At 42.2% G+C, this 25,359-nt stretch overlaps 1 protein-coding gene across 1 annotated transcript; it reads left to right on the forward strand.

Moving 5' to 3' along the window:
• Positions 1 to 1,343: 1,343 nt before the first annotated feature.
• gucy2f (guanylate cyclase 2F, retinal) lies at positions 1,344 to 24,944 on the forward strand. The gene is made up of 18 exons (XM_056283249.1): positions 1,344 to 2,085; positions 4,935 to 5,236; positions 6,317 to 6,671; positions 6,994 to 7,078; positions 9,398 to 9,494; positions 10,291 to 10,419; positions 10,533 to 10,613; positions 11,393 to 11,569; positions 12,515 to 12,671; positions 13,637 to 13,786; positions 14,070 to 14,218; positions 16,542 to 16,705; positions 16,917 to 17,109; positions 18,994 to 19,168; positions 22,142 to 22,240; positions 22,452 to 22,546; positions 23,262 to 23,347; positions 24,860 to 24,944. Exons 1-18 carry the CDS (start codon positions 1,344 to 1,346, stop codon positions 24,942 to 24,944), a joined length of 3,321 nt encoding a protein of 1,106 aa, XP_056139224.1.
• Positions 24,945 to 25,359: the final 415 nt, after the last annotated feature.

The following is a 25,359-nucleotide window of genomic DNA, read 5'->3' on the forward strand; positions in this document are numbered from 1 at the left end:
CTCAACGAGGTAATCTCAGCGGTGGAGTCATCAGGCAGAGTTGAAAAGACCTGACGCACGCAACTGTGAGAGCACCCTGCAGGACCCACCGGGAGAACCCTTCGTTATCTTTAATTATCCCTGCTCCACCAGGGTTCAAACTCATCTCAACTGTTGGAGCTGTACCACCGTTATATTACACCAATTAAAGCACGCTTCAGGTGTTTTCATGCAATGAAGGCGTCTCCATGGCAAAAAGCCTCAACTGACCCCAGTACACCATTCATTTTGCCCGTGCTATTTTGTCGCATTATTCATTATTTGGCTTACTAGGTCAACACTATCCTGTCAGGTCCATCTTCATGTCCGTAATATGTTTGTTGCTTGGTTGGAAGTTTCAATTCATGAGAGTTTATGTTTTGGGTTTTTTTTTGTTTTTTGTGGTCACTATATTCACATTGGGTGTTTTGGATGTGAAGGAGGCTCAGTGCATCTCCCTCCTCCTGAACAGGATTTCTGTGTACTGTTTTTCACTCTGGCGTATGTTGTCAATCCTCTTACATATTGCTTTATCAAGTATGGATTAGTTACCTGAGCAACACCCATTCGGCTCTAAGTCTCTTGCAAAGGACTTTGATTGAATAGGCCTGTAAGTGAATATGGCGTCATTTTGACTATGGAACCAATATTATTTTCCCCAACCAAAATGATTGAAATCCTTTTTTTTTCTTTTTTTTTTTCTTTTTTTGGCAAAGAACTGGATGAGATTTACATTTTTATCTGAACGCAATGTAATTTTGTACTTATAGACGGGCATACAGGTCATAACAGACACATAAAATGCAGATGGCGTGTGGCTGTGTGATCTTGTTATCTGTAAATGGGAGCTGAAAGAGTCTTTCACTAGCTGAGGGATGTAAGTAGCCCTCCGGGGTGCTGAAGTCGTCTCTAAACGCGACAAGACACACGGAACTTGGTGTGTCATTCTCAGCCCCGTCTTAGCCACCGCAGACATTATGGCCCATGGACTCGTCATTTGAACGATAGGGTGAATCTTTTCTCAGTGTGGTGTCGACGGATGAGCTTTGGAATGGTTAGGTAAGGATTTTACTTATTTGAACTTGAAGCTGGACACTTTGGACCGTGAGGCTGTCCAATAAGAGTGTAAAAGAAATGGTAAGTGATTTAATCATTAAATTTCAGTTGTTTCTGATTCCTTGGACATCTTTTAATATATTTTAAAAACATTTGCTGAATTGTAAATACAAACCATTATTTCTGCATATTTTGCAGGTGTCTTTCGCAAGATTAATAATGCTAAGGTGAAGTTAAGAATTCACTTATTGGGATATTCTGGAAGGACAATGCAACATATTCCTCTAATTTTTAGAGGGCCGCAATGGGAGTCCAACCATCCATGTGTTCCCATTCTCAAAAGTAAGCATAGCTTTTCAACACTGCCATTTTATAACATTCTGCTATGGATCCTCCTCGGAGTTCTAACGTTCCCATGTTGTGTCCGGTGTTTAATATTCAAAGTGGGGGTCCTTGGACCCTGGAACTGCGATCCCATTTACTCCAGGGCCCTTCCAGCAGCAGCCGCCAAACTGGCTGTGGGCAGGATAAACGAGGACTTTACTTTAGATTTGGGCTTGAAAATGGACTTTATTATTCTTGAGGAGCCATGCGAAACATCTAAGGCTCTCACCACATTTGTTTACTATGAGAAGATGGCCGATGCCTTTCTGGGCCCCACGAACTCAGGCTATTGCAATTCGGCTTCACTTTTAGGCAAGAACTGGGATAAAGCCATCTTTTCGTATGGCTGCACCAACTATGACTTGGATCGCAGCAGTGGATATCCAACCTTTGCAAGGACATTGCCGTCTCCCACTCAAGTGTTGTTCACTGTGCTGAGACATTTCAGGTGGGCAAATATTGGTGTGGTCTCGTCCAATGAGGATATATGGATGGATGCTGCTGGTAACCTAGCTAATGCCTTAAGAAACAGGGGGCTTCTTGTTGGCATAGTGACATCTATCGGTAAAAATGGCACTGAGATGGAAGACACACTGAGGAGGATACAGGCTGCAGGAGAGATAAAGGGTGAGTCGTGTTTAAATTGAATTTAAATTTAAGTTGACTGTCGTTTATTATGTAATGAAGCTGAATCAAGATTAATTTATGTGGCTTAAAGCATTGTTTAATGAAATCATGAGGACACATTCTTGTGTTTCAGTCAAACACACTAATTTATAGGTAACAATATAATTCTTTATATCGTTATTCTTGAAATAATTTGAAACCATCATATCGAGGTCTGTTTCTTATCCATGCTACTAGATCGGCTGGTCATATCATCTTTTGTATTTGTACCACCTGTCCAGGAAGCTATTTTCTCCCAAAACATATTTTCCTTAATGCCGGTCGGTTTGGCATCATCAGCTATGATGTTGGCCGCCGAAAAACATGCTTAACTGTCCGCCATTTCTCTCTCCTCACATGCTTTGATGGCTTCTGTTTTATCAATTTCCGTCCATTTTAGAAACATAACTATACTAAATAACCACCGGTAAAATGTCAACCATGCTGGCCTGTATCTATTTTTGAATGAGACGAGAAGAGGGGGTAATAGCCCTGGGATCCACCCTGATAACCTTATACGGGCAAAATCTTTGAAAAAGCAACAGTGGACACAAGATATGGGCTGAAAATATGATCAGAAGACAGAAGACAAAGGAATATCATTCCCCCGGGGAGTCCAGGTAGCGTAGCGGTCTATTCTGTTGCCTATCAACATGGGGATCGCCGTTCGAATCCCCGTGTTACCTCTGTCTCGGTCGGGCGTCCCTACATACACAATTGGTCGTGTCTGCGGGAGGGAAGCTGGATGTGGGTATGTGTCCTTGCACTAGCGCCTCCTTTGGTCGGTCGGGCGCCTGTTCGGGGAAGAGGGGGAACAGTGGGGAATAGCGTGATCCTCCCACACGCTACGTCCCCCTGGCGAAACTCCTTACTGTCAGGTGAAAAGAAGCGGCTGGCGACTCCTCGAGTTTCGGAGGAGGCATGTGGTAGTCTGCAGCCCTCCCCGGATCGGTCGAAGGGGTGGAGCAGAAATCGGGACGACTCAGTGAGCGGGGTGATTGGGGAGGTACAATCGATGGGAAAAAAGGGTGAACCTCCCCCCAACCCCCCACCCCAAAAAAAGGAAGTGGCATTTCCAAACATATCTATACTTAGCACAAAAAGTAAGGACATTTGTGTTTGGTAGATTATTTTTTTGTTGTAACAATGCTTCTTGGCAATAAATCTTATACCGTTGGAAAGCCTGTTTATTCCCCTTTTAAATGGCGCCACATTTGTAAGGAACATGCATTTGTGGGATGAGTAGCAGAGCTGAGTATACGGATTTCACCCATGGAAAATTTGCCAAATCTTCTCTGTCAGTGCCAAACAAGCTTATTTGCTGTTGCTATTTACTCTTGTTTTGAGCTTCTGGTACCCCAGGTGCTGACAATCAGGTGCCTGATATAAGATTAATTGCCAAGAAGCATTGTTACAACAAAGACATAATCTATCAAACACAAATGTCCTTACTTTTTGTGCTAAGTTTATGAACTACCCTTGCGGAAGTGATGAGGGGGGCATGGGTGTTTGACCAGCCAGTCTATATAGTATGTGTTTTGTGGACTTGGAGAAGGCTTTCAACCATGTACCCCGGTGCACTCTGGGGGGGTACTGCGGGAGTATGAGGTACCGGGGCAGTTGCTACAAGCCATCCGGTCCTTGTATAATCAAAGTGAGAGCTGTGACCACATTCTCAGCACAAAGTCAAACACGTTTTCGGTGGGTGTCGGACTCCGCCAAGGTTGTCCCTTGTCTCCGATTCTGTTGGTGATATTCATGGACAGGCTCTCAAGGCGCTGCCAAGGTGAGGAGTGTGTTCATTTTGGAAACCTCAGAATTACATCTCTGCTTTTTGCAGATGATGTGGATTGGTTGGCTTCATCAGAATGTGATCTCCAGTGCATACTGGGGCGGTTTGCAGCTGAGTGTGATATGGCCGGGATGAGAGTCAGCACATCCAAGTCTGAGATCATGGTTCTCTAGTGGAAAATGGTGGATTGCTCCCTCCGGGTTGGGGATGAGTTGTTGCCTCAAGTGAAGGAGTTCAAGTATTTCGGGGTCTTGTTCACAAATGAGGGTAGGGTAGAGGGGGAGATTGACAGGCGGATAGGCGCCGCATCAGCAGTAATGTGGATGTTGTACTGGACTGTTGTGGTGAAGAGGAAACTGAGCCGGAAGGCAAAGCTCTCAATTTGCTAGTCAATCTTCGTTCCAACCCTAACCTATGGTCATGAGCTTTGGGTAGTGACCGAAAGAGTGAGATCGCAGATACAAGCAGCTGAAATTATTTTCCTCCGTGGCGTGTCTGGGCTCAGCCTTAGAGATAGGGTGAGGATCTCGGACATCCGGAGGGAGCTCGCAGTAGAGCCGCTGCTCCTTCACATTGAAAGGAGCCAGTTGAGGTGGTTCGGGCATCTGATTAGGATGCCCCCTGGGAGCCTTCCTTTGGAGGTTTGCTGGGCATGGCCAACTGGTAGGAGACCCCGAGGTAGACCCAGAACTCACTGGAGGGACTACATGTCCAATCTGGCCTGGGAACACCTTGGGATTCCCCAGGGGGAGCTGCAGGGCGTTGCTGGGGAGAGGGACGTCTGGAGTGCCCTACTTAGCTTGCTGCCACCGCAACCCAACCCCGGAGAAGTGGCTGAAGATTAATGAATTAATGTATCTATGAATTAGTCACATCAAGGGTGAAACGGCACACAGATACAGTTGAACAGTACTGTGTCAGTATGGTGTGTGTACATGCATTATTACTCCATATACACATCCCATACTTGTAAATGTTTTGGCAATCTTCCACTGTGGCTTTTCTGTGTATGTTCCAGTCATCATCATGTGCATGCATTCAGTCCTGATCGGAGGGGAGCAGCAGACACATTTTCTTCTCAAGGCTCATGAAATGGGCCTAACCAGGGGGCAATATGTGTTTGTGCCCTATGATACACTCCTCTACAGTCTGCCGTACACCAACATCTCCTACTTCCCCCTGCAAAACGACAGTAGGCTGAGGCAGGCCTATGACACTGTGTTAACCATTACCATGGCCTCAGAGCTCATGTCCTTCAACCAGGCTTTCAACATGGCCAAGAGGACTGAGGAACTGCCAGTAGCTGTGGAACCAGAGCAGGTGACCTGATTTGACTTGAATGTGTTCATTCTGATGCATAAATGCGACCTTTGTTAAACCCAGAAATGGTAGACCAAGCCCAGACTTAACTCTGTTTTTTTATTACATTCATCCACACTATAACTGTATGGCTGAGTGTCTGTCAAGACTACCAAAGGTTATTCACTAAGTATTATCATAGACAGAAAGGTTTCCAATTTTATGATATGAAATAAATTAAGACTTTAGTTAGATTTGGAATCCCTTATATCTTTTTCCCACTTAAACAACCTAATTTACAAAGATTTTTTATTTTTCTATTTTGATATACTCTATTGATCTCCATAGGGAAATTACGCTCTGCATTAAAACCATCCTACCTGTGTAGCTAGGAACAGTAAGCAGCCTTCTAGCAGTGCCCAGGGACCAACTCCAGTTCTTCTTGCCATGCCTCGGTCAGGGGCACAGACAGGAGAACTAACCCTAACATGCATGTCTTTTTTTCTTTTTTTCTTTTTTTTTTTGCATGATGCATGATGCATTTTATAATAAAAAACTTTGTTATATTCCATTGTCCTTAACTATATAAAGTTTGGTTCACATTGTATAGCCATAAATTGTGACTTTTCTATTGGTTATTTGGGTATATGGCTTGTAACTGATCAAAACATCTACTGAGTTTTGGTGTGATTTAGCATGTCAAATCTAAAATCCTTTTACCCATGTATACACAATATTTGCCAATAAGACTTCCACCCAGCCTGAATTAGATTTAAAACACTATCTATTTTCTGTCATTGTAATGACATCCTAGAATACTCGACCTGATGATGATGATGATGATGATGATGTAATGACATACAACCATGTCCATCCATCCATCCATCCATTAGCCCAACCGTTTATCCTGCTCACAGGGTCGCGGGGATGCTGGAGCCTATCCAAACAGTCATTGGGCAGCAGGCTCTAGCAGTTCCTTTTTGTTGTTGTGTTATATTCTAAAAAGGACATTTTAGAGTGGCACAATAAGTAAAAACATATATATACAATATCATGATTCTCCAATCCTTTTACACACCCTCTTATGTTTTTACCTTGCAGGTCAATCCACTTTTTGGGACCATCTACAACAGTATATACCTGTTGGCCAAATCCATCAACAATGCCAGAAGAGCTGGCCTGTGGCTGTCAGGCTCTAACATAGCCTACCTCACAAGAAATACCACCTTTGATGGTTTCAACCAGAGGATAAAGGTGGACCCTGGAGGGGAAGGCAAAACCAACTACATCATCCTCGATTCAGATAGCAGAAGAAGCCAACTGTACTGTGTCTACCTGGTGGATCTGAACTCTGAGATAGTTAGGTTTGCAGGGAGGTCCATCCATTTTCCTGGGGGATCCCCTCCAGTCTCAGACTCCAGCTGCTGGTTTGACCCCAATGCTATCTGTTCTGGTGGTAAGGAACTTGGATTTGTCCTCGCTTCTCTTTTCTCTGTCTCGCTCACTCACTATGGCCAGTCTGTGCAGTAATAGATAGCTGGGCCAAGTGATAGAGGGATTTTTTTTAAAACATACTGAATCTATAAATTTTAATTGAGTACGATTTACTTTCTTGATTCAGTTTAAAACACTTAAAATATGTTTGTGTGTGTGTGTGTGCATGCACACACGCGCACAATTGTGTATGTTTCCCATGATTGCTTAGACAAATGTAATTTTCATAAATTTTAGTGAATGTTTCTGTCCCACACCACCATGTCTCCAATTGTCCTCTGTAGGTGTGGAGATCACCTATGTCATAGCGGCTTTTGTTGTCGTCTTCATTGTGGCCATAGGAGGACTTGGTCTAACATTATTGATAAGGTACATCCTTCACTGGGGTGACAGTGGCTAGGAGGTAGAGAGGGTCGTCTGGTAAATGAGGGGTTGCCAGTTCAATCGTCACTACTCCTTGCAAAAATGTTGAGGCATTCTTGAGCAAGACATCTAACCCCTAACTGCCCTTGATAAACTGGTTGTCACCTTGGTGACAAGCAACTTATGAGGCATTCATTAATTCATGAATGCATTTGAGGCATTCATTAATTGTAAAGTGCAGTTGTAGCTAGAAAGGTGCTATATAAATACAATCCATTTACCATTTTACTATTTAATGGAATAGGTACTTGTAGTGTGTACTTTATAAAACCTCAGATTAAATATGGGTGCTAAACCTCTAACCTTATTTACCACGTTCCCCGTCTATACTTGGTACTATGGACCATTTAAAGTAGCAGAGCAGTAGCATCTTAGTTAACCAAGGGAACCTCTTTGGAGTAAAGACAACCAAAAGAGCGAAGATGATCTAGGTGGTGAGATTCTTTAAAAGGATGGTCAAGGATTTTCAAAGGCTTATTCTACTGATCCCGAACGGGGATCAACTGTAAGTTGAGTTTGAAAGTCACCGTAGCACAACCACAGATGTTGCTAGCATTTGTTGGTGATGCCACTTCAGCCACTCCTAATTTAATACTTCAATTTCCAAAATAGACCTGAGATGTATTCCCACAAAGAAAGCAGCAGTGAGCTGAACACTGTAAAACAACATGTACACTACCGTTCAAAAGTTTGGGATCACCCAAACAATTTCGTGTTTTCCATGAAAAGTCACACTTATTCACCACCATATGTTGTGAAATGAATAGAAAATAGAGTCAAGACATTGACAAGGTTAGAAATAATGATTTGTATTTGAAATAAGATTTTTTTTACATCAAACTTTGCTTTCGTCAAAGAATCCTCCATTTGCAGCAATTACAGCATTGCAGACCTTTGGCATTCTAGCTGTTAATTTGTTGAGGTAATCTGGAGAAATTGCACCCCACGCTTCCAGAAGCAGCTCCCACAAGTTGGATTGGTTGGATGGGCACTTCTTTGAGCAGATTGAGTTTCTGGAGCATCACATTTGTGGGGTCAATTAAACGCTCAAAATGGCCAGAAAAAGAGAACTTTCATCTGAAACTCGACAGTCTATTCTTGTTCTTAGAAATGAAGGCTATTCCATGCGAGAAATTGCTAAGAAATTGAAGATTTCCTACACCGGTGTGTACTACTCCCTTCAGAGGACAGCACAAACAGGCTCTAACAGGTACTATTTAATGAAGATGCCAGTTGGGGACCTGTGAGGCGTCTGTTTCTCAAACTAGAGACTCTAATGTACTTATCTTCTTGCTCAGTTGTGCAACGCGGCCTCCCACTTCTTTTTCTACTCTGGTTAGAGCCTGTTTGTGCTGTCCTCTGAAGGGAGTAGTACACACCGGTGTAGGAAATCTTCAATTTCTTAGCAATTTCTCGCATGGAATAGCCTTCATTTCTAAGAACAAGAATAGACTGTCGAGTTTCAGATGAAAGTTCTTTTTTTCTGGCCATTTTGAGCGTTTAATTGACCCCACAAATGTGATGCTCCAGAAACTCAATCTGCTCAAAGAAGTGCCCATCCAACCAATCCAACTTGTGGGAGCTGCTTCTGGAAGCGTGGGGTGCAATTTCTCCAGATTACCTCAACAAATTAACAGCTAGAATGCCAAAGGTCTGCAATGCTGTAATTCCTGCAAATGGAGGATTCTTTGACGAAAGCAAAGTTTGATGTAAAAAAAATCTTATTTCAAATACAAATCATTATTTCTAACCTTGTCAATGTCTTGACTCTATTTTCTATTCATTTCACAACATATGGTGGTGAATAAGTGTGACTTTTCATGGAAAACACAAAATTGTTTGGGTGATCCCAAACTTTTGAACGGTAGTGTAGGTTGATACACTACTGAGGGAAGCCATGCTAACAGACTGCTGAGGGAAGCCATGCTAACCTGCTTTATCAAGGCCGACACATTCTCCCAAAAGGCTTGCTGCTAATTTGTTTAAAAAATGTTGCGGTAATGTACAAGTTTGTAAATTTAGTCAGGAGGTGGCTTGTTAAGGGTTCAACAGGACAGACATTTAAAAACCCTGTTTATCATATTACGGTTCATACCATGGAGCTGCTATTGACTGATACCAGGAGCCTGAAGTCAGTTTCTTAAAACAATGTAATCTTTGCTTTGTTAATAGATGCTATGTTCATGAAATTAGATTTAAGGGACACCCATCTTCATTGGTTTAACTAATTTCCTTATCATTTCTGAATCCTAATCTGTTTTCCAGGAGGAGAATCCAGCAGATCCAGCTGGTCAAGGGGCCCAATCGGATCCTGTTAACCTTAGAGGATCTCACTTTTATCAACCCCCAGCTTAGTAAAAAAGTAAGATCCTTCTTTTACCTTTCCTGATCCATCTAAAACAGTTTTTCATCTATTTTTGTTATTGAACTTTAAAGCCTTAACTCCATATCCTGGTAGTCATCCCTGTAAAGGTATGGTATTTGCTTTTTGTGAAGCACTAAATCACATCACCTCATTCTACAGTCTGTAGAGCCTCTGAATCTAAAATGCTTTGAAAGTGATACCAAGGAATGGTTTCAGATCTTAAGCATGTTGAATTGCAGAATCGATGTTTAAAACATTGAAAAATATAAGTCATCTCGCACAATTCTCTCTAAAAGACAAAATTCATGGTTCTTCCATAATTCATAGACAACCAAGTTTTTGTTTTTGTTTTTTTGTGTTTGTTTTTTTTGCATCTTTGGCATTGGGAAAAAAAACAAAATAAAATAAAAATGTCCACTATGCCTATTTGATATATTAGATAAAGATAAACAATTGATGTAAACCTCTAAATATTGGTTTCATTCACAAACTATACGTACGTAAGTACCTTTTTTTATATACTTAAAATCGACCTAAAATAGACTTTAAACTTAAAATAGAGGAAAAATATTTTTTACAAAGATCAAAAACCTGTACAAGACCTATCTTAAATCCAATAAATGTAAATAGAAGAAGCAGTAGCGCCACAGTGGTTCTTGCAGTTGTCTGTTGGGCCTCTAGATGCACAGTTCAGATGTCTGTAACTCAGATTGTCAGATTTAACAGCACATTTTCCACACTACAGGTACAAAGTTAGGATTCAAGATTATATCTGATCTTTGCTGTCCCACAGAAAATCAACTTAGAGGATCTGGGTTGTTCAAGTGCAATAGAAGATAGTATGAAATCTGGAGACCACTCATATTCAGTCAGCAGCACTCCAACAGTAACACATGAGACCACCAATGTAGCCGTGTATGAGGTGGGTTATATTTAAGTATGCAAACCAGTCCGCCCATTTATCTGCTTATATATTCTTACATCACGGAGGGCTTTGAAATATTTTCTATCTGAATTATACGGTTACCCTCACAGGGTGACTGGGTGTGGCTGAAGAAATTTGAGGAGGGTCACTTTAAGGAGGTGAAGCAGAGCACCACGAGGACTTTCACAAAGGTAAAACTAGACTTCATCACCACTTTAAGCATCATTCATGCTGCAGATGAGGTGGTATAGAAAGGCTGTAATTTGCTTCAGCAGCATTCATAGTTGCATACAACTAATGTCTGGCCCACCACCTACATATTTAAACCTATGGGCAGAATGTTTGCATAGGTGGATAATTCGAAGTTGCATTGCATTTTGTAACTGCAGTTGTGCCCCTCACACAATAAACCCACTTCATGAACTCTTTGAATGGGGATTTGCAATCTTTTTTTTGGGGGGGGGGATTTTTTTTCCCTCCCTTTTTCTCCCCAATTGTATCCGGCCCATTACCCCACTCTTTCGAGCTGTCCTGGTCGCTGCTCCATCCCCTCTGCCGATCCGGGGAGAGCTGTGGGAGGATCACGTTATCCCCCACTGTTCCCCCTTCTCCCTGAATAGGCGCCCCAACCGACCAGAGGAGGCGCTATTTTGGTGACCAGGACACATACCCACATCCGGCTTCCCACCCGCAGACACGGCCAATTGTGTCTGTAGGGATGCCCGGCCAAACTGGAGGTAACACTGGGATTTGAACCACCGATTCCCATGTTGGTAGGCAACGGAATAGACAGCTATGCTACCCAGGCATCCCGGGATTTGCAATCTTAATGCTTGCATTGTTCATTTGTGTTGAACTGTTTTACGATTGATACCAATTGGCGAAAGCAATTGTCACATGGGCATTAACCTTATAAAAAAAAGTGGTTGTTAATCATTCCATTAACTAGTCTATGTATCTGCTTTGCCAGATGAAGGACCTGAGAAATGAAAACGTCAACCCATTCCTTGGTTTCTTCTCTGACTGCTCCATGTTTGCTGTGGTGACAGAGCATTGCTCTCGGGGCAGTCTGCACGACCTGCTGAGGAATGACGATGTGAAACTGGACTGGATGTTCAAGTCCTCACTTCTGCTAGACCTCATTAAGGTAAACTGAAAAACAGTGTTATATTTAGAAAACATACAGGAAAAAAATTATGAAAGGGAAACGACCTTTGCAGGGAGGAATTAGATTAAAGCACACAACAAATAAAAACATCATTGTATTGTTTCCCAAAAAATGAATCAACCATTAAGTTGTGCTTGTTTTGCTTTAACTTGTATAGTAATCATATAAATATTTTCTCTATAGCTTATGTGATTGAGTAGTTTTTTTTAAAATCTTTTATTGCTTGTCTACTCTGTGCACTCTGCACCTAATGCATGTCTATATGTCCTAGAATAAGGACTTTTTCTTTTTAATGGCATACAGATGCTCTCAGTCAATCTTCCTGAGGTTTCTCCCATTTTATTTTCCTGACAGTTTTTTTTTTCGATGGAGTTTTTCTTCATCTGAATTGGGGGTCCAAGAATTAGGGGTGTTGTAGTTTGCAAAAAATGTAATTGTGATTGTAAAGCCCTCTGTGACTAAATTGTGATTAAATTTGACTTGATTATACAGTTGACAGTCATAGAAGACAAGACCACAGACAATGTCAACAGGTCATTATAACACAAAAATAAAAGATACCTTAATGCTACACCATTTCATATACAAAGAAAGCACCAGCTCTAAGCACCTTCTAACAGAGTAACTAATGCAGTCACGGACAGCATTTGTTTTTCTCACAACACAATGGCTAATTCAGGTGTTGATTCAGCTGATGATAGAAAAGAAGCTTCGCTGTCATGATCATGATCTCAGCATGCTGGTTTGATGAAAAACATTTTATTCATTTGTGATAGCCTACTGAACACTGAGGGAGGAAGTGCACCCTTTCTCTTAATGTGGGGGGTCAGAGGCCAGAGACCGCCACAGTATTGTGGAGCTTGTGGGGATTGAACATGTTGTTCAAGGACACAATTGCAAATCAATTCTTTGTTGTCTTACTAGGGTATGAAATACCTGCACCACAGAGATTTCCCCCATGGCAGACTTAAGTCTCGTAACTGTGTGGTAGATGGACGTTTTGTCCTGAAGGTTACTGACTACGGTTTCAATGAGCTGCTGGAATCCCAGAAAGCTCCAACAGAAGATCCCCAACCTGAAGGTAATTTGTGTCCATGAATAATTACTTTCATTCTAGTATCCTACATGGTATGATTTTTAAAAAAAATGAAGCTTACTTTGTCTACATTGCACAACATAGCCAATATGCATACATGTACACTCTGATTCTGCAGTGTTTCTATTTTTAAGCAAATGCCTTAAATAGAATTAATAATGTTCATATTTTCAAGAAATTAATCCCGTCTTATTTTGTTGTAAAACTTTTCCCCATAAGTAGAGAGTGATTATTACAGAACCCAAACTAAAGACTAAACCTGCAATAAAAAAGCAACAACAATAATCTCTGCATTAAGACCAACTATTTTGTATGCATGGTAGGAAACACCCCGTACATCCATTCTGTCTATTTTTAAAACTGTTGCTCTGGGTCAAGGTCACTGTAGCAATAGGACCGTCAGAACAGCCCAAACATCCTTCTCCCCTGCAGTTTCCCCCATTCTCTCCTGAGAGATCCCCACATTTTCCCAGACAGGCTAACAGTGATACAAACTCTTTCCAGCATATTCTTGGTCTGTCCCAGGGTCTCATCAGATGTCCAAAACGTCTCTCCTATCAGTGTAGTGGAGCAACAACTCTTCCAAGACTTTCTCCTGTATTTGCAAGCTCCTCGGCCTATCATGTAGGGTGATCCCATGTAACCCCACAGAGATAGCACATGTCCATCACTTGTAACCGGGATCTTACTCTTCCAGTCATTACCTATAGCTCAAGCTATGACCATACCACAGGTGAGTTTGGTCAAAGAGGAAACATTTCAGAGATTAAACAGAAATTGAATGGATCCGTGCTTATGTGGCAGGTAGAGCACATGTTCAGTACTTAACCACAGCTAAAAGCTCATGTCTGAGTTTCATGTATGGATTTTAGCTGGTGTCAATTCCTCCTACTAACCCCTTCCACCCCACCCCCACTCCTTCCCAATTTGAAACCTTTTTCCCCCTTCAGAATTGTTTTGGACAGCTCCAGAATTCTTGCGAGACCCGGAGAGCATGCGTAAAGGGACCTATAAGGGAGATGTGTACAGCTTTGCAATCATTCTCCAAGAAGTGGTAGTAAGGGGTGCGCCATACTGCATGTTAGGTCTACTTCCTGAGGGTACGTTTAGAAAGCGGAAAAGAGATAAATGTTACTGTTCGTTTTCTGCAAATTTACTGTTAGTAAATGTATTTTTACTCCTTGCCCTAATTCACAGTGTTGTAGTAGTGTGTCAGCATTCCTCCCTCTTCTTTCATCTGTGTGTTGGGGTTTTGGAAGAAAAAAAATCTGTAATTTTTCTGCTAGACATCTCAAAAATCCAATACCGTGTCACTGGTTTTCTAAACATTAAAATGTTTTACTTATGATAAACCTGTCCCCTTCTGCCACACCAATTCTTTAGAAATCATCCGTAAGGTGAAGAAGCCCCCTCCCATGTGTCGTCCCACTGTAGCCCCAGACCAGGCTCCTCTGGAGTGCATCCAGCTGATGAAGCAGTGCTGGAGTGAACTGCCGGACCGTAGACCAGGCTTTGATGAGATCTTCGACCAGGTACATTTTAGACGTAGGGTTAGGGTTAAGGGGAAACAATAATGATTTTCAACATCTTCTTTTTGTATGTGTTTATAGGGATAACACTTCATTCGCAGTCATAATACTGAGCAGTCTTCTGTGTGTCTCTAAAATGGCACCCAAATTGTGTCCACTAGTGACATCACTGGCAGACAATCCATGAATGTGAAAATGTACTGCCTGGTTTGCCAATAGGCTGCATTGTATAACACAATGTGAATATCAATGCTACATTATACAGATGTATGTAATGTTGATATTTTAATTTTTCTCATAGTGTTGATAATTGCATTCATTTAGGGCCCTTTCACACTTATGTTGTTTAGTCCGGACTTTCAGACTTTCCAGAAAAGTCCGAACCAGATTGCCAGGTGTGAAACCTCTTCGACCAGGGTACAGGGATCAAAGACTCGGTCTTTGGTCCAAGCTCAGGAGGTAGTCTCGGTGCAGACCAAGGTTCATGAATGTCTAATGTGAAATCAAAGGTTCAGACTTTCGGATCAATCATAGGAAGTGATAAAACAAACACAAACAGTAACACCTAGCAACAGCGAGCGCGCCTGGCAACAACGAGTGCACCTGGCAACAACGAGCGCACCTGGCGGCAACAACGAGCCAAAAGTTCAAGTCAAGGTCCGCTGGTATGAAAGCAAAAGTCCTGAACCTAATGACTATAAAATAACATATGTGAAAGCACCAGAACCAGACTCTGGTTCAGACCTTGGTTTGGACTTTCAAGTGTGAAAGGGACCTTAGACAATACAGCCTATCAGCAAAACAGGAAGAAATTTTCCCATTCCCAGATTATCTGCCAGTGATATCGCAGATAGACACAATTTTGATGGCATTTTATGCACAGAAAATTACTCACTATCATGGTAACTAATGGCGCATTATTCTGTGGTGGCACAGTGGCCCAGTGGTTAGCACTGTTGCCTCACAGCAAGAAGGTCCTGGGTACGAACCTCAGGCCGTCCCAGGTCCTTTCTGTGTGGAGTTTGCATGTTCTCCCCATGTCTGCGTGGGTTTCCTCCGGGTGCTCCAGTTTCCTCCCACCATCAAAAAGACATGCATGTTAGGGTTAATACTCCTGTCTGTGCCCCTGAGCAAGGCAATGGAAAGAAGAACTGGAGTTGGTCCCCGGGCACAGCAGCTGCCCACTGCCCCTATACAATAGGATGAGTTAAATGCAGAGAACACATTCATTGTAAGAATACAATTCGTTGTAAAAATACAGTGTCAAATAAAGTGGCTTTCATTCTTTCAGTCATTCTTTCACTATCTCTACAACATATATTGAAAGATAAGGTTGGAATTTGTAATTGTTTCCCTAAAAGGATGCATGCCGTTTTGTGGCTCCATCCTTTTGAAAAGCGCATCAAAAAGATTTAAATGCTCTCATTGAAGCTTTCATTAAAGGTTTAAGGAATTTTCCCGCTTTCCTTTTAGCTCTTATAGTGTATCTATTCAACATGGTTGGTTTATGTATCACTCTTTTATTGGTATGATCATTATTATGATGACATTTTTATGTGTTGCCTTCTTGGGTCACACAGAAAAGTCTATATTCCTGATTAGACCAGGCACTATACTACTTAAATTAAAGCCCTTGATATTTATTGAATGATAGAGCAACAGTATAATTTTGGGTCTCACAAGACTGCTGATCTATAGTAGGAGCAATTTTCCTCGCTCAGCTGAAACTCTATATAGGGATCGTCACTGCTCAGTTACATGTCATGGCTGCCACAGAAAAGGTAATGCACAAAATATATACAACCTACTTCACTTATTTGGCTGTAAACTTTGCTGTTGATGTGGACTTACACAGGTGGATTGATGCTCTAAAAAAGCCAATACTAGTATGATACCCTGAATCACAAGGCTTCATACCATTGTTACTGTATAAAATCCATTACGAGGCCCATATCATCTTGTTATGATTGTTCCTATGCATATGTCTCCTCATTAACATTTCAAGGTAATACTTTAATGGTGGGCAAACAAGTCATAATAGAACTGTGAGGGAATTAACTGACATTTTGACAAATATGCCCTATGAACAAGTTACCTTTAATGACAGTTCCACTTTTATATTCTCAGCCTTTATCTAGATATTTCAATCTATTATTTTCAGCACATCAGTGCATGCTAGTTGTCTAGGTCTCCATATAGTTTGTTTAGTGGCACATACTGTTGTGTAGGCTACAAAGAATTAGCCTATAGGTTAGTTAGGCCATTACCGTAAGGAAAACTTGTTGTTTGCACAATGGAATTGTTCTCTGTATTTTGTGGCCAATAGTTCAAGCTCATCAACAAGGGTAAAAAGACCAACATTATTGACTCCATGCTGAGAATGCTGGAGCAGTACAGCTCTAACCTGGAGGAGTTGATACGAGAGAGGACGGAGGAGCTGGAAGTGGAAAAACAGAGAACAGAGAAACTCTTGGCTGAGATGCTCCCACCGTGAGTCAGCACGTACATGCAGCCAAAGACACACAGAAGCAACCATGTCATAGCCTTTCTTTTAATAAACAGACATGAACACACTGACTTGCACAGCTAGTTGAACTCTGTTTTTCAGAAGATGGGCACAGTGACTTTGGGTGGGTTTTAGCATCACCACATCCACAGTTATCCTGTCCTCATAACTTTGTTTTGTTTCCCCACCCTTCAGTTCTGTGGCAGAGGCTCTGAAGACCGGCGCCACAGTGGAGCCAGAGTTCTTTGACCAAGTGACAATCTATTTCAGCGACATTGTGGGCTTCACCACCATCTCTTCCCTTAGTGATCCCATCGAGGTTGTGGACCTTCTCAATGACCTCTACTCTCTGTTTGACGCAGTGCTCAGCAACCATGATGTCTACAAGGTCCGACTGTGTACTTTCTATCAGTTCCAATTCAAATGACATTGCATACATTCCCTGCCACTATTGTCCTTTAAGGTCCTTTTAAGTTGAGTGGCTGATTTAATGACTGAGCATGATGTCCAAGTTTTCATGAAAATTGTGAACATGGCATTAGAATATTGACAGTATTACAAATTAGTAAACAAATACACGTTGGTCTTTGTTAATAAAAACTCAAGGGTTCAGTTTACTTGAATGCAGAGGATCTGAGATCACTTCGCAAAAATGCATTAGTGCAAGAAATTTAATCATTTTGAGAGATTTGTCCATTTAAAAAAAATCACAGTTTCCATCCATCCATCCATTATCCAAACCACTTATCCTGCTCTCAGGGTCACGGGAATGCTGGAGTCTATCCCAGCAGTCATTGAGCGGCAGGCAGGGAGACACCCTGGACAGGCTACCAGGCCATCAGGACTGACACACAGACATTCACACCTAGGGACAATTTAGTACGGCCGATTCACCTGACCTACATGTCTTTGGACTGTGGGAGGAAACCAGAGCACCCGGAGGAAACCCACGCATATTGACAACAAAAACAAACACCATTGCTTGCTAGTTCAAACTAGCTTCAACTGTTTCTCACAAGCTTATGTTAGCTAACAAACAAATGAAATATATTTTTAATCTATTAGAAACGGACCGAAAGACTGCAACAATGTACTCAAAGCCATTCTAGGCTAGCAAACTATAACCTCGTTCAGTCCATCTAAATTGGTGTCATATTGACAAAAAACAAACATACACAAAAAAACAAAAAAAAATCAATGTCTTTGTTGATAAAATTTTATGAATGTTAATCCACTCAGTTAGCAGTGTATTACACAACTGCCAACTGAACATTGTGTTTTGATTTTTGGACATTGATAACATTTGCATATAGTAGAGGTGTAACCTCAGTGAACTGATGTATTTGAAAAGAAAAACAGCGAACTATGGTATTAAAGATGAACTTTAGAAATGTTGGCCACTAGTAGTGCTAGTGAGCAAAGTAGGTCCCCGTAACGTAGGGGAAAAAAAAACAAGATCATGTGATTTTCAACCACCCTCATGAGGACATACATATACTACACCCCACAAGCACTGAAGTGTAATGCTAAGTAACAAAATTTTAACTGATTTACAAAGGCTTAAAGTAATTCAGGGCTGTTAGCAATTTGTGGCCCTCAATCAAAGCAATGTTTTATCGTCAACAATCATCTGACAATCAAAAAATAAAGATATGTCAACGGCAATACCATTATTGTATTTGTCATTATGTTGAAACACAAGATACAAGTAATCAGAGACAGAATTGAGGTGACAGAAAGTTGGCTTTTTAACAATGGAGGCAATGGGGGGAACTGATCTTTGCTGTACTAAGACAAAGCAGAAGGATGTCAGTCATGCCTGCAGCTTAAGTTGTCAAACAAATGAAAAGGCAGGAGCTTCCTCTCCAAGTCGCTGTACTGAAATCTGAATGAAAACATCGGTGCCTTGTAAGCATTGTAGCCTTCCAGATATAAAAAAAAAAGATTTTTGGAACATTTCAGAAGTTAATAAATTTTGCCAACATAGCCAGCAGGGTCTAACAACATACTTTACATCTGCATGAGAGATTTGTTGAATGTAAACAAATCTATTTTGTTTGCAGGGAAATTCAGTAGTTCAGCTTCAATGGACAAAACACATAATATAATGTCTGTGAATGTTCTCATTCATCCAGGTCATGGTTATCCAAAGAAGTTGAATCAAGTGCAACTGGACTTGGTATATATACCAAGTCCAGTTGCACTTGATTCAACTCCTTTGGACATAATGTAATAACTCACTGATCCACTTACTCCTATTCATGTCCCTTAGGTGGAGACCATTGGTGATGCTTACATGGTGGCATCAGGCCTGCCCAAGAGGAATGGCAACAAGCATGCTGCAGAGATTGCCAACATGTCTCTGAACATCCTCAGCTCAGTGGGAAGCTTCCAGATGCGGCACATGCCTGATGTGCCTGTTAGGATACGTATAGGAATCCACTCAGGTCAGCTCTGGAACAACTCTAGCACCCAGTTTACATTTCTAAACTTCTCCAATAACCGTTCTCAAAAGGCAACATGTGTTTATCCAAACAAGTTACCTTTTTTTAAAACATGTGCTGTCAGCAGGCTTGGCATACAACACAGAATGTGCATGCCAATGTGTTCTAGACAGAGTTAATCTGCAAGTGGAGTTAAGGTTCTCCGCATGCAAAGGCAATCTTTATTAATTATGAAGAACGGCTGAAAATAATTTTGTTCTTTTGATGATCTGTGGGATAACAAAAGCACAGGGTCTTTATTACAGATTTTTAGCTGTCACCGGTCCCCCTCTTCAGCATGTTTGATCAGCTAAACAACCAATCAGCATCGCCTCTCCACAAGTGAAACAAGGAAACTCAGAAACGAAAAATGACATGTATATGATAAGAGATAGACATATATGTTCAACAAAACATAATTATATCCATCTATATATCAATATAATATCAATCAATCTTATCTATTTTTTTAATTATTTTCCCCTCTTTTTCCCTTTAATTGTACTTGGCCAATTACTCCACCCTCCCGAGCCGTCCCGGTCGCTTCCCCACCCCCTCTGCCGATCCGTGGAGGGCTGCAGATTACCACATGTCTCCTCCGATTCATGTAGAGTTGCCAGCCGCTTCTTTTCACCTGACAGTGAGGAGTTTCGCCAGGGGGACATAGCACGTGGGAATATCACGCTATCCCCCCAACAGGTGCCCCGACCGACCAGAGGAGGCGCTAGTGCAGCGACCAGGCCATATACCCACATCCGGCTTCCCACCTGCAGACACGGCCAATTGTGTCCGTAGGGATGCCCGATGGGGATTCGAACTGGCGATCCTCATGTTGATAGACAACTGAATAGACTGCTACGCTACCTGGTCAATTGCCCACCCCTTTCTAGGGGTGGGCAATATCATCCAGAAAGGGCCGGTGTGGGTGCAAGTTTTTGTTCCAACCAAGCAGTTACACACCTGATCCCACTAATCAACCAGCAGAGTCTTTGCTGAGGAACTTGATTAGGAGACACAGGTGTGTAACTGCTTGGTTGGAACAAAGACCTGCACCCACACTGGCCCTTTCTGGATAAGATTGCCCACATCTGCTGTGGTGATAAAGGAGAAGATAGAAAAAGGGGAACAAGGGGGGATAAAGAATATAAGAAGAAGGTTGTAATCCAGAGAATTTTCCAGGAAGTGTGTGAGGCAGATGCTAGCAGTGTGTATGTGCATGTGATGTATCCACCTGTGTGTATGTGACATGTCCACCTGTGAGTGCACAGGGTTAGTCCCCATAAATTCTGCTGTCTGAGACTCGCGATTTATCGCAGTGCCTCTGTGCAGCAGACAGACTCTGCAGCCACGCACGGGCCCCATAGTAGCGCAGACACCTCAGACCAGGAGAACTGCCAGAGCCCAAAGCACCACAATCCCAGAGGAACACTGATCCCACAGGGGGGACAGGAGTCCACAGAGCAACAGCCCCGGATGCCCTTGAGGAGCACAAACTAGTCCCCAAAACCACAAGCTGGACCTGCAATCCCAATGCGCAAAACCACAAGGCGTACATGCAGGCATGGGACCCGAGCCACGGACAGCAAGCTTAGACTGCCGGCCTAGAGCCGGGCCCTGTGACCAACAGACCAATCCACCGCCAGGACCGCCCACCCAGCGGGCAGGCTGGGGGGCATGCTCAACCATGCCTGATGTAGGGTTGAGACCCTCTGCACCGCACCAAGATGTCCCATCCGGTCACATGCATCAAGCACATCCACGTAGCTGAATACACCCAACCCAGGCTACAGGCCACATGATGCCCCCCCCCCCACAACCATCCACACCTGCAGTGCCCATCACAGAAAAGCCACACAGTGGGAGCAAGCCCGACAGCCCGCCCCCCCTCCCCCCGCTCTGCAGCCTGCAGTCCACATCCACACCCACAACAATGAGCTGCCATCCAGGGGCCCCAGAAAGCACATTATCTTTTAAATGTTATCTTTAACAACCCTAGTTCCTCTTTGGTATTGAATTCTTGCGCAGCATGTTGGATGAAATATATTTGGGCTCAAGTATGAGCTCCATAAAAAAGAGAAAAAAAAGGAATGAAGAACAGACAAAAAGGAAGTTTTATCAATTTAACTGGCCACCCACAAAGTATCGGAGGTGTATTTTTCAGTAATTTTGCCGCAAGAGAATTTTGTTAAGCTTATAAAGCAGCACAAAAACCAGAACTACATCTCCATAAAAGAGTAGAACTGCCAGTCTATCAGCAGTCAAAACAGTTGAGAAAAAGACTGCCAAGTACACAGTTATTCTCAAACGTCCCAAAAAAAACAAAACAAAAAGAAAACAAACTCTGTGCTCATGTTCTTGAAAAGTTTGTTCTGACAATGAATCTTGAGAAGAATGTTATCTACAAGGACTCAACCAAGTATTGGCTACGAATTAGTAATTAGCAACATTCCTGGCCAAATGTGGTCCAGGTATGCAGAGGGTAATCCTAGGTGGGGTTGTAAGGCTGCTGTATATCTTTCTTGTATTTTTCTTATAATAGAATGATTTTTTTTCCAAATGTGAGAGCAGTTAAAGCGAGTACCTCTGGAGTTACTTACACAGGCCAGCATAAGATCAAATGTGCCTGAACTTTCTCTACAGTGTATCACCCTACACTCTGTACCTCTCGGCTTTCCAGCTGTTCAAACTAACGAATAAGATGTGAAAGATGATGGAGTGCACAGCTATAACAGAAACACAAAGCAACCCATGGGTTTGCTTACTTGCGCAATATCTTTTTGAATAATTCATGTAAAGATATACACCTGAGACTGATATTGAAGTTTAAAAAAGATTGGTAGATTTGGCCAACATGCTCAATGTAGCTGCCATAGACTCTGTTGTAGTTCATCCCACACATCAAGGTTTGATTTGGTAGTGTTGAAAATGTCTTTCCAGGGTCCTGTGTAGCCGGTGTGGTGGGTCTGACCATGCCTCGGTACTGCCTTTTTGGAGACACGGTCAACACTGCCTCTCGGATGGAATCAACTGGGCTGCGTGGGTATCTCCTACATGTCTCCTTTTGTGTTATAATGGGCTGAGATCTACTCTGCTCTGTTTTTTTTCTTCTTCTTCTCTTTTCTGTGCTTGCCTCCTCTCAGCTCTTCTTTTTGTTTTGTGATCATGTAGCATGCACCGTGCACCATGTTTCATTTTCTGTGCGTCAGGCTTGTTCCTGCTCCATTCAATCTCTAACATCTCTCCCCAGCTTATAGAATCCATGTGAACATGAGCACTGTGAAGATCCTCCATTCTCTCGATGAGGGCTATAAGATAGAGGTCAGGGGCAAGACGGAGCTGAAGGTAACATGACAATAATGCCCTTTAACCAGTGTCCTCTTATATCAAAGTTTGGAAATTGTGACAAACACTTCAGAAGTAGAGTTTCCCTGGCTCTGCTAAACCTTTTCATCCACAAATGTGCAGCTGAGCTATAGTATGCACAGCTTTCCACAAACTTAGATATGGCCAATTTTCAACTGTCCAAACAGGTTACTCCATATGCTGCAAAACTACTATGCAGTCCTTGACTTCAGTTTGCTGTATTTCTTATCTCTCATCCTCCTAATTTTCCACCAAAGGTTATATTAAGTTATTTCAATGCATATCAGAGGTGCCAGTTGGAAACGGATTGCAAGCCTCTGCAGTCTGCATGGAAAATACACCAGTGCTCAATTTTTTTTATTATTTGCACCACAACTCACATCAGTGTAATTTCAGTCCAAACATTTCAAACCTGTGAACTTAATCTTTATCAAAATAACTTGTTACACACACACACACACACACACACACACACACACACACACACACACACACACACACACACACACACACACACACACACACACACACACACACACACACACACACACTGTCTCAGCCTTTCATATTGTCAATACAAAACTTACTCATCGTTTCCACTTTACAGATAAGATTAATAATTGGAATTATAGTATAGAGTAAGTGCACACTGGATACTGAATTGAACAATGAGTTTGTTTTTGTTTTTTTTCAGGGTAAAGGCATTGAAGAGACATACTGGCTGGTGGGGAAAACGAGCTTCACAAAGCCATTGCCAAAACCTCCAGAGATTAAACCAGGGTAAGCTGCACAGTCAGTCCTTTGTCCATTGGCAAGGATGAATAACAGAAATTAAACAGTATTGAGTGACATAAATTCTTCGAGGCTTATCAAAGTCTATAGCATCCGGTTGTGTTTTGTAAAACTTTGACTCTCCTCTTAGCGTAAATTGCAGAGCTGTCAATGCTGTCTGGTTACACAAGAATCACCCACATTTTTTTTCTTTTAAATGTTCACTTTAACAGGATTTCAAAAGGTTTTAGCTACATGATATATCCTTTATTACCATACCCTGTATGGGCAGATATGCACCCAGCATTTAACATATTTATAGAACTGAATGTTGTTTGAACGAGGCTGACATTACTCTTTCTAACTATGTGACCGTTACTTTAGGGAAGACAATCATGGCCTGAAGCCTGAGGATGTAGCAGCGTACAGGAAAAAGACAACAGAGAAAAAAGCTTGACCCTCTTAGTCCAAACATAGGAGGTAGTGACTTGCATGCCTGCTGGTGTTGTCACTGAAATGCAGCTTGTGTTTGTTTGGTTTTTTTTGTGGTCTAAGGCAACCTTTGTACTAGTGATGGGAATTCTGGTGTTCTGATGATTTATGCTGCCTTGGTGAAAGCACTCTAACCCTAACCCTAACCCTAACCCTGACCTTAACCCTAATCCTAACCCCTAACCTTTACCCCTAACCCCTAACCCTGACCCTAAACCTGACCCTAACCCTGACCCAGGGGTGGGCAATCTCATCTAGAAAGGGCCGGTGTGGGTGCAGGTTTTTGTCCCAACCAAGCAGTTACACACCTGATCCCACTAACCATCCAGTAGAGTCTTTGCTGAGGAACTTGATTAGGAGACACAGGTGTGTAACTGCTTGGTTGGAGCAAAGACCTGCACCCACACCAGCCCTTTCTGGATAAGATTGCCCACCTCTGCCTAACCCCTAACCCCTAATCCTAACCCTAACCCTAGCCCTGACCCTGACCTCGCCTAACCATGTACAGAATCGCTAAGGAGCACATCTTGATAGGTAGCACATGTCGACAGAACAACGGCTCATAGAGACAGCTTGTTCGTGACCAACACATCACTACTTTGTACTTTAAATTCAGTCTTCTTTTACACCTCCACTTGCCAACACATGTGCAGTCACACACATAAACATGCACACATAAACAGCATGGAGTCCTTATAAATGAGTCTAGTGGAGCAAGAGGTAATTATATCTTGATCTTATCACCTTCTATATCCTTGTAGAGGGAGATTAGGCACAGCCCTCTTCGCTGAGTTTATTCAAGTTTACTGTGGCTGCTTCACTTTCATAATTAACGCACTCTTTGTGGTCTTTTGTATTTCCAGCAGTATTTGCTCTTTTTTTGTCAGCATTGTGGTATGATATTAATCTATCTTTTGTTCATGTTTGGCTGTCATTGTCTGCTACAGTGTTCCACCCAAAAACTGCTTATCAAATGTCACGATGCATTACAAGAACGTCATCCCCTAATTCAAATCTGATCTTCCCTAGGGACAACTGGCAAGACATGGTGACAGACGAGATCAAGACCATTTTTCGCAAAGCCAACAGGCAGGTAGACAAGCCCAAGATCTGAATGAGTAGAAGACAAGAGGAAATAAAGGACACAAAACAGGAGGAGAAAGGAGGAGGATTAAAAAGAGACAGAGGTGAGATAAGAGGAAGATGCAGGTGAAGGCTAGAAGGCACAACCTGGCCTGTTCACATTGGCTTAATGCAGACTTCTTTAATAGGATTGCCCATCATCTGGCTAATCTGTGCCTAGCCAGCACAGCAGAACGAGACGGTGCTCATGTAATGAAGGTTGGTGTATTAACCTGCCTATATGTGTGATGGGATCACAGCAAAAGCACCCTGTTTCCTTATGAAGAACACATCTATTCACTCCTCTCTTAACTTACTGGCCACTGAGTGGTCACCTATGTCAGAGTCACAAGTTGAAACACCCATTGGAGTTGAAACATCCATCACACCACACAACTATTGTAGCT

Source organism: Lampris incognitus, chromosome 7 (genome assembly GCF_029633865.1).
Source record: "Lampris incognitus isolate fLamInc1 chromosome 7, fLamInc1.hap2, whole genome shotgun sequence".
Classification (NCBI taxonomy): domain Eukaryota; kingdom Metazoa; phylum Chordata; class Actinopteri; order Lampriformes; family Lampridae; genus Lampris; species Lampris incognitus.